At 57.8% G+C, this 10,052-nt stretch overlaps 1 protein-coding gene across 1 annotated transcript; it reads left to right on the top strand.

Moving 5' to 3' along the window:
- Positions 1-1,890: 1,890 nt before the first annotated feature.
- Positions 1,891-9,086, top strand: Hcrtr1 (hypocretin receptor 1). The gene is made up of 8 exons (XM_070008980.1): positions 1,891-2,060; positions 2,389-2,677; positions 2,886-3,064; positions 4,006-4,249; positions 4,527-4,642; positions 5,656-5,882; positions 6,622-6,743; positions 8,205-9,086. The coding sequence occupies exons 2-8, from the start codon at positions 2,479-2,481 to the stop codon at positions 8,393-8,395; spliced, it is 1,278 nt and encodes a 425-aa protein (XP_069865081.1). The 5' UTR covers positions 1,891-2,060; positions 2,389-2,478; the 3' UTR covers positions 8,396-9,086.
- Positions 9,087-10,052: the final 966 nt, after the last annotated feature.

Raw genomic sequence — 10,052 nt, forward strand, 5'->3', positions numbered from 1 at the left:
CCTGCTGCTCCTCTGTCTTGAAGACTTCCTTCCTCCAATAACCCAAGCTCTCCCCCTCCCCCAGGGCCACCTTCCCATTCTTCAGATCCTGCCCTAGGAGCCTTGGCCCAGCTCATCTGCCCTGCTGGACCCCAGAGCCTCTCTGAACCCCTTCCCAGCTCTACCATAAGCAAGTTGTCTGGCTGTGTATCTTGTCTCTGAAAGCCCTCCGCCCCACTTTGGTGGAGGAAGCCGGTAGATCTGAGGGGAGCAAGGGCTGGAACTCCAGCTCTGTCTCTGCTCTGGACAAGTCTCTGACCCTGGACAAGTCACTGAAGCATGTGTGGCCAGTGTCCTCATCTGTAAAATGGGGAGGGTAGCACAGCCTCGCCAGGCCCGTGTGACACTGACGTGAGATCACGCGTGGAGCTCCCCCCAGCAATTGCAGCTGTGTCATTATAGGCTTTTTGCTTGGCACAGTGCTGAGTAAACATTTGTTGAATGAATGAGACCCTCCCTCTCTCCCTCTACTCTGCTCCCTGACTTGGGCGGGGAAAAGTGGGGAGAAACAAAAGGCAAGAGGAAGAAAGAGAGAGGGGGAGAGGGGAGAGAAAGAGGGGAGGAAAAGGGGGAGGGGAGAGAGATTTGGGGCCGGCAGGGCCAGGAGATGCTGTTCCAGATGTTGCTCTGGAATGCGGGGCGCCTGGCTGGAGGCGGCGCCCTCTGACCCCCGCGCCCCACCTGCGCCCCCAACCTCACCAGCGAGGGGCGGCGCTGGTGCCTCTGCCCCGCGGCCCCCGCCGCGGCCCGGGGCGAGTCGCCACGCACCCGCTGCGCCCCGACGCAGGGCGGCCCGGGGCGTAAATGCTGAATGGACGCGGACGGCATGAATGGACCGAGGGGCGCGTGCATGGAGGCGGGACGGGGCGCGCCGTGGCGGCGGCGGAGGAAGGAGCGTCGCCCCCGCCCTCCGGCCTGCGGCGGGGGACTCGGAGCGGAGACCCGCTGCCCCCCGCCCCGCGGCGCGCAGCCCGGCGGAGCCCGCGCCGCCACCGCCCGGCCCGCGGCGCCTCGGCGGGACGGGGATCCCGGCGGGGCCGGGGCCGGGCTCCGTCTTCCCCGCAGGAAGGCCCCGTCCGGGGCGCAAGGTGCGGGGACCAGCAGCGGAAACGCGCGGGGCCCGGAGCCAACAGGTGCGGGGCGTGGGGGACCCCCGGGCCGGGAATGGGGGTCCCGAAGGAACTGGGGGCCCAGCCTCGGGGGGCAACCCCGAGACGTGGGGAGGCCGGGCCACCGCCGGCTGCGCTCGCCCGGCCGGCGAATGCGGACCCCTAGCGCTCTCGATGCGCCCCCCGCGGCCCCGCGGCCCCGGGAGGTCCCGCGGGGGGACCCGGCCGGCCCACGCCCCGTGGGGCTCGGGGCGCCCTCCCCTTCCTCCTGGGCCTCCGGGAACCGTCAGCCCGCCGGGTCCCGGGGGTCTCCGCGCCGCCGGGGGTGGGAGGAGGGAGGGGCCGGAGCGAGGCCGAATTTATGAATGGAGACCGGCCTGCGCGCCCGCCAGCGACCCCTGGCGGCCGCCTGGAGCATCGTGGCCCGGGGACTCGGGGTCCTCACGCGGGCCCGAGGGGCTTGCAGTAGGGTCCCCTTCGCTCCCAAAGAGATGGCCAGGTCCTCCTTGCATCCTCCGTGGTGTGGCTGAGTCTGGTGAGCGCGCGCGCGCGTCCGTGCCCCAGCGGGAAGGGACTGGCAGGTCTGGTGGGCGGGGCCTAAGCCACATCCATTCCCTCGACCCTTTTGGTACAACCAAAAATCAAAGCCAGTGGGCTGAATCAGCGGAGCATGTTTGCCCTCGGGACGACTTCCTCTGTTAAATCTGTGGTGTCTGGTGGCGTCACCCCAGCCTGGCTTGGCTTTGTGACCTTGAGCAAACAGCTCAACCTCTCTGAGTTTCCATCTCCTCATCTGCGAAGCAGGGCTCCCTACTAACAGTACCCAGAAACGCCTAGCTTCCAGCGCCGGGTGCTGGGAGAACTGGGGGAAGCACTTGACTTTAGAGCTCAACACTCCTCCGGTCCTGAGAGGTAGGTACCTGATGGGGAAACTGAGGCTGAAGAGGGCGGCAGTTACCCAAGAGCAATTGTGTGGAATTGAGATGCAGCCAAGAGCTGCCCTCCTCCACCACTTCTGGGGTGAAAATGAAGAGGGAACATGTAGCATAATCCCTAATGTTTCCTCCTTCCCTCCCTCCCTCCTTCCCTTTCTCCCACCCTTCCCTCCCTCCTTCACTCCCTTCCTTCCTCCCTTCCTTCCTTCCTTCCTTCCTTCCTTCCTTCCTTCCTTCCTTCCTTCCTTCCTTCCTTCCTTCCTTCCTTCCTTCCTTCTTTCCTTCTTCTGCATCCCCCAAACCAGCGTGCAAGGCCCAGGCCTCCCAGGGAAGTGGGCCAAGGGTGGGCTTCTGCAGATCCCGGATGCTCCTCTGATGCAGTGGCTCCCAAGCTTATGGAGCCCTCAACCACCCCAGGAGCCCAGACAGGGGTCCCCACTGGCATGGGGGAACCCTCCTACATGCCTCCAGACTATGAAGATGAGTTTCTGCGCTACCTGTGGCATGATTATCTGTACCCTAAGCAGTATGAATGGGTCCTCATCGCAGCCTACGTAGCAGTGTTCCTGGTAGCCCTGGTGGGCAACACTCTGGGTAGGAGCTGTACCCCTGCCCCTGGGGGAGGGAGGGGCCTGGGCCTGCCAGCCAGCCCCACCGCCTGCTTGCCCACTGCCTGCTGCACAGAGGAGGGTGATGCTGGGGATGGAGGAGATAGGAAGGCAGAGGGGGGCCAGGCTGTGGATGGAGCAGAGTTGGGATGGACATGGCTCTGCTGCTGACCTCATTTCACCTGCCCCTGCAGTCTGCCTGGCTGTGTGGCGGAACCACCACATGAGAACGGTCACCAACTACTTTATCGTCAACCTGTCCCTGGCTGATGTGCTGGTGACAGCCATCTGCCTGCCGGCCAGCCTGCTAGTGGACATCACTGAGTCGTGGCTCTTTGGCCATGCGCTGTGCAAGGTCATCCCCTACTTACAGGTGAGCTCTCCTGCCGCCCGCTGCATGTATCCAAAAGTCAGCCCTTTGGGAGGGCTCAGCCACACTTGGGCTTGCTTTTCAAACAGCCCCACACACTTACACAGGGATCTTTCCTACTGGCACATCGATGAGCACTCACATGTGCACACACGGTCACAGCACCGAGCGAGGGGCGGCACACCTGATGCGGTGACACGGACTCAGACACTTGCTGAGCCTGCTTGCTCATCTTAAGGGGGGCAGACTTCAGGGGGCCTAGTGAAAGCTGCCTCCTCCCATCCCTCTAGCTGGCCCAAGGCCTCCCTTCCTCAGGGTGAGCACCAAGATGCCCAGATGGGGTTAGTGGGGGTAGAAGAATGGCTGATCAGAGCTGGCACAACCTTGAACTTCTCCCTGCCTCTCAGAGGGCAGGGGCACCCTTGGAGCCAATGCTGACCCAAGCTACTGATCCAGACTCATCCCTGTCTCCACCAGGAAGGATTTTCCTCACAGCCTGGTGCAAGGATGACATTTCAGAGTGAGGGAAATGTCTTTCCTAGTTTTCTAAGGTTTTGACTGACTCAGATAGTCTTCAGCATAAAGACAGACCGATAAGGTAATTGTGGGCCTCAATGTCCCCATCTGTAACATAGCATCCTCTTCATGGGGTTGGTGTGAGGATAAGGAGAGAAATGCCTGGCATTTAGCAGTTCTGTGTGCCAGGTCTCTAACTGGACATTTTCCATACATGATTTATTTTCACCAGAGTTCTGCCAGGTAGATGTTAGGCTCCCATTGTACAGGTAAGGCTCAGAGAGGGTGAGTGCCTTGTGCAAAGTCCTACAGCAGTAAGTGGTGCAGTCATGATTTGCACCATACCCAGTTTTCTGGCATCTCTGGGTTGTGACTTCTCCATCCTTGCTCACCCTTCACGTGTCTGATGTTGTGTCTCTGTGGCACAGGCCGTGTCCGTGTCTGTGGCAGTGCTGACTCTCAGCTTCATCGCCCTTGACCGCTGGTATGCCATCTGCCACCCGCTGTTGTTTAAGAGCACGGCCCGGCGGGCCCGTGGTTCCATCCTGGGCATCTGGGCGGTGTCTCTGGCTGTCATGGTGCCCCAGGCTGCTGTCATGGAGTGCAGTAGTGTGCTGCCGGAGCTAGCCAACCGCACCCGGCTCTTCTCTGTCTGTGATGAACGCTGGGCAGGTAATGGTGGGCATCTCTGGGGCATATACATACAAAGGCAGGCAGGCATCTGTTAGGGGCAATCTCCAGATATGTGGGCATCTGCTAGGAGTCTATCCCAAGCAGACACTGCCAGATAAGGCAACCCGAGGTTCTGTTCCTGCCATGGTGCCTGCATGGGGCCCAGCTATTCAGCCCTGATTGGGCCCTAGTGGGGACAGGGTGGCATTGCTAATCAGAGCTGACTGGGTTTCTGAGGCTAGACCTGACCCTTGCATCTCTCAACACCCCCCCACAGATGACCTGTACCCCAAGATCTACCACAGTTGCTTCTTCATCGTCACCTACCTGGCCCCGCTTGGCTTCATGGCTATGGCCTATTTCCAGATCTTCCGCAAGCTCTGGGGGCGCCAGGTAAGGCCCATGCCACTGAGCAGGAAGGGGCTCCAGTCTAAGGGGGTAGAAGGTCCCCTGCCTTCAGAACACACCCTGATGGCTGGAACCAGAGTGGCAAGGCCCAGGGGTGTGGGGAACTTGAGGCCCAAGTGCTAGAGTCTACCCTCATACAAGGATGACTGATATCCTTCTAGTGACAGCAGCAACCACTTCTTGTTTTGTCCAACCCTCAGCCTCTTCACCACTTAATGTGTGAGAAAACTCTGAGACTCAGAGAACATAATGCTGCCCCAGAGCCTCAGCTAGTGAGTAGGAAATCAGAGATGAACACACCTATCTATGTGCCAGCCACAGAGGCTCAACACCGTAATCCTATCTCACTCCAGAGGCAGAGACCAAAAGGATCACAGTTTGAGGAAAGCCTAGGCAAAAAGTTGTCTAGACGCCATTTCAATCAATCAAAGCTGGGTGTGGTGGCTCACAGATGTCATTCCAGCTATACACGTAAATAGGAGGATCACGGTCCAGGCTAGCTGAGGGCTAAATATGAGAGCCTATTGCGAGAGCCCAGAAAGCTGCAACCCTGGTAGTAGCCAGGCTCTGAGGCATAGACTCTTCAGTGCTATCCTCCCGCTCTCCCTACCTCCAGACCTCCCCATAGTCTGACCTGGGCCAGGGGCAGCACAGCTCAACCCATGCTTATTGGAACTGGTGAGCTAAAGAGGTTGGGGCTCAGGGCCTTGTCAAGGGTCCCTTACATCTCTGAGTCTCAGGCGTCTCCTCTATAGCTGAAGACTGAAAATACCTTTCTGGAAGCATGTTGTAGGTGCTTTCATGAGGAAAGAGAAAAGACATGCTCACACTGAGGCCAAAGCTTCATCTTTCTCCTGATGTCAGGTTCCCTCCTCTTGGGGTTTGGTCCCTCGTCTACCTCCACCCTGCCCTAGGCTCCAGCCTGGGGTGAACTCAGCAAAAGATAAGGCCTCTCTCATGGAGTGAGACCCACATTGCCATCTGTGTGTGCTGGACAGATCCCTGGCACCACCTCCGCCCTGGTGAGGAACTGGAAGCGGCCCTCAGACCAACTGGAGGCCCAGGAGCAAGGCCTAAGCATAGAGTCTCAGCCCCGGGCCCGTGCCTTCCTGGCTGAAGTGAAGCAGATGAGAGTTCGGAGGAAGACAGCCAAGATGCTCATGGTGGTGCTGCTGGTCTTTGCTCTCTGCTACCTGCCCATCAGTGTCCTTAATGTCCTCAAGAGGTATGGGAATGGGGGTGTGGGAGGGGGAGGAGAGGAGGGGGAAGGAGCTATCCCAGGGTGTGACCTTGGGGCAGGTTGTTTCTCCTCTGTGAGTCTATCTCCTCCATCATTCCATGAGCACAGCAGTCCTGATGACTGTGAAAACTCGTTCTGCCATCCACTAGGTCAAGTCCAGGGTACACAAGACAAAGTCCCTGCCTTCATAGCACCTCCCCTCCCATGAGGAAGAAGGAAGATCCATTAAAAAAAAAATCAATGCTTGGTGGCAGTCATGGTACTAGGGAAAGATGATAGTGACCATTGTCAGGGATGGGTGGGTTTGATTTTGTTGTTTTAGATGTATTTTCTCAGTCTCTCTGAGAAGCTGGACATAATAGTTGCCTGTAATCCCAGCTCTGGAAGGCTGAGGCAGGAGGCCACTGTCTGAGTTGAGCAGAGACTAGGAGGAAGGGAGGGAACCTGCAGGGATCTGGAGAGACAGCACTTTAAGCAGAGGAGCCAAGACGGGTCCATGAAAGAACATGGGAAAAGAGATGGTATTCATTGCTATCATTTTGCTATGAGGATGGGTAGGAAGATGAACGGGGAAGGGGAGGATCAGATAGCTGGTAATCTGATCCTAGGCACCCTCCGGTCATGCTCTCTGTGCCTAAGAACCCCAAACTGTGGTCAAGACCCAGAGGCCATAGTGAACGGGCACAGGTGCCCTAATCCTGACACTCACCTCCTCCTGCATTAGGGTGTTTGGGATGTTCCACCAAGCCCGCGACCGGGAAGCCGTCTATGCCTGCTTCACCTTCTCCCACTGGCTGGTATATGCCAACAGCGCTGCCAACCCCATCATCTACAACTTCCTCAGTGGTGAGCAGGCTGGGCAGGTGGTGGTTGGGGGGTGAGGGCAGCAGTCCCCAAAGCAGGAGTCTCCATCTTGGGATGAGGCGGGGAAAAGATAGCTGTTCTCTCCTGAGCATTGTGGACCTGCTCTGGGAACACCCACTCACAAGGGAGACTCAGTCCCCAAGAGCCCTGGCCTGAGCGGGAGGCAGTGGCCAGCAGCCAGGTGGAGGCGAGCAGATGCTGCAGGCCAGTGCAGAAGGCAGGACTCGCCTCCGTGGCCTCTACCGGCCCTGCTTGGACATGCACCGCAGGATCTCCCACCAGCCTCTTCTTTGGTCAATAGAGGCAGAGTAGTCCATCTTTCCAGAGGGAGCCCCAGGGAAGAAGGGCAGCTCACCAGCAGGATAGCCCAGGCTTGAGGAAGGACACTGCCCTGCCCAGCTGGATATAATGGCAGGTGACACCTGGCCCTACTGCCTCTGGCCACAGCCTTCTTAGCCTCCCATGTGGATGCCCAGATGCCCACCCCACTGTGGGTCACTGTCTCTGCTCTCCTATAGTTCCCACTCTGCTCACCACCTTCCTGTCTCAAGGAGGGTCATGGCCTGGCCTTCAGACTTGTTTTAGTGGACGTGACTCACAGACTTCCAACGGGGGCCTGAGCCTCTCAGGAGCCTGTCCAGCTCAAGGCTGGATACAAATTGTCTTTCAGAAAGGGTTAACAGCTCTGAGGGAGCACAGCTCAATAGTATAGTCACATAGCAACTCAAGAATTACCCAACAAAGGCTGCTGCTGATTCCCAGCTCAGAGTAGAGAGGAGATAAGTTTTGCTTGGGTGGCAAGGGCAGGCAGACTTCCTGACGCATGTGCCTTTGTCTAGTTTGCATTTACTGAGTACCTACTTTGTGCTCAGCCCTGTGCCAGGCACCACAGAGGCTGGCAGGCTGATGACACATGCTCAAGAAGAAATCCTGGTCCCTTACTCTATATGGGCTAGACAAGGTAGAGTGGGATCTGTCCTGTCCCACTACCCTTCTCTTTCAGAGATGGGCTTTGGAATAAGAACCAAGTCCAGTTCTGGTCAGATGGCCAGATCATAGCACAGTGCCTGGCACAGCGTGACTACCACCTGCAAGAGCCCCTGCTGTTACTTTATCCTCACAGGGCAGAGTTGGGCAGAGCCTAGCAACAGAGTGATCCCTGAGCTCTCTCCTCCCCTGCACACAAAGGGCAGAGGTGACCTGAGGCTCTGGAGCCAGACGCTGCCACATCCTCAGCCAGGCCCTGAGCCAGAGTGCCGTCAAGGAATCAGAACAATTGCATTTCACTTTGGGAATCCGCTCAGGGGCTCTGTCCTTTTCTCCAGCTCTCCCCTCCTCTCCCCACTCACACACAGCTGGAGCTGTGTGGGTAGCTCTTGGGCTCAAGCTCCTTTCCAGCTGCATTTGTCTCCTTATGGCTGTGTCTTTTGTCTCCCAACCAAGGCAAATTCCGGGAGCAGTTTAAGGCCGCCTTCTCCTGCTGCCTGCCTGGCCCGGGTCCCTGCAGCTCTCTGAAGGCTCCCCGCCCCGGCTCCTCTGCCAGCCACAAGTCCTTGTCCTTGCAGAGCCGGTGCTCCGTCTCCAAAGTGTCTGAGCATGTGGTGCTCACCAGTGTCACCACAGTGCTGCCCTGAGGTGGGTGGGCAGGGAGCTGCGAAGCTTCTCATTGACACAACGGTGGATGCAGGGACAGGCTGGGGCTCCAGGCTTGGCTTTCTGCCCAGGTGACTCGGAGCAAGCTCTTCCCTCTCTGAGCTCATGTCTCCTTAAGCAAGGTTGACATGAGGCTTACGCATGCTCAGGGAAGGGGAAAGCTCTCCATGGACTCATGCTGTGGACACAGTTATTGATGTTTTTCTCTTGCGTGGCTATCCTCCACAATAGCACCCACCATCATCATCCTTCTAATGCTTGGCCTTCCTCCTACAGACTCCTCTCCTACCGAGTCATAGGACTTCCCTAGAGTCAGCTCCAAATGCCCCCATAGGTGTTTCTATTTGGCCCAAGGACCCCACCCCCACCTCCACAACAGCTGGAGCTGTTCTGATGATGCCTGTGCAAACTAAGTCCAGTCCTTGTCCAGTGAGCCCTAAGCACAGTACAGCCTTGCCGGGTGCCGAGCACACACACCGCAGGCTGGACCTTGTTGACTTTGTGGTGTGATAAAACTCTCCGAGCAGCCGTTCAGCATGGACGCCAGCAGCCTGAAGCAATTGTAATTAAAAGCCTGGCACAGAATGCTCCCTTTCCTTGTCATTACATAGAATCTGTGCGCCTCAGGTTAGCAGAGGAAGGCTGGAGAAGGCACTGGATGCTCTTGCCTGCAGCCCTCCTTGCCCCCACCAGACCCTAGACGGATTCAGGATGCAGGCAGCACTGCCTCCTCGGCGCTGCCAAGGCTCTGATGCCAGGAACCTCCATTCTTGCCACACTGTCTGCTCCCTGGCCCCAGGGCCTCGGGAAGGTAAGGGGTAGGGTGGGCAGACAGCAGGTTAACAGCCTGATTTACTGTTTCCCTCACCTTCTTGGAAATCAGGCCTTCGTTTATTTTCTATGAACTCACAGCATAAAGAGGAAGCCACACACTTGGCTGGATGTGCTAGGGCTGGCTCCTAGCTGATTATGGGGGCTGCCAGAGGCTCTGATCCTCACTGCCAGAACAGGATGGAGCAGTCTGGAGTGCTGCTCCACTAGAGGAGCGGGAGACGTGTGGCCAAGGCCAGCACAGCCATGCACCGCGCCAGGTATGCTTACATTGATTAACGGAGCCCTGGGCTTCCCCGAGCTCACCTGTCACAAAGCTGGGGTCAGAGCCCTGGGGCCCAGCCAGGCTCTTCACTTGTGGAATGTGTGCGCAGCTATGTTATCCACTCTCCAGACTTTCCAGCCCAGCTCTACCCCAGTAGCCCACACAACTGTTGCCAGGAGGAATGGGGTGCCCACCCACTTCACCCCCACTGGCCTTGGAATCCAAAGCTGTTCCTGAAGGTCATAGGCAGGTCTGGAGGGGCAGTGCGCACAATGAGGCATGAGGACTGGAGCCAACCATGCCTGCAAGTGTCTACCCAAGTCTGGGGCCCTCAGCCTTTCTGGGCACGTAGAGTGACATAGAAGGGTTTGGAAGCTGGGGGTACAGTCCAGTACAGTCCAATGGCAGTGACTCAAGCATGTGTGAGACCCTGGGTTCTATTCCCATTGTCATATAAAAAAATAAAATAAAAATGGCTTTCATGAAAAAAAAAAAAGGCTTTCAGGGGACAAGGTGACCTCCTGAGCTTCTGCGAGGCTGTT

The sequence above is a fragment of the Dipodomys merriami genome, unplaced genomic scaffold, assembly GCF_024711535.1.
Source record: "Dipodomys merriami isolate MVZ:Mamm:240054 unplaced genomic scaffold, mDipMer1.0.p SCAF_71, whole genome shotgun sequence".
Taxonomy (NCBI): Eukaryota; Metazoa; Chordata; class Mammalia; order Rodentia; family Heteromyidae; genus Dipodomys; species Dipodomys merriami.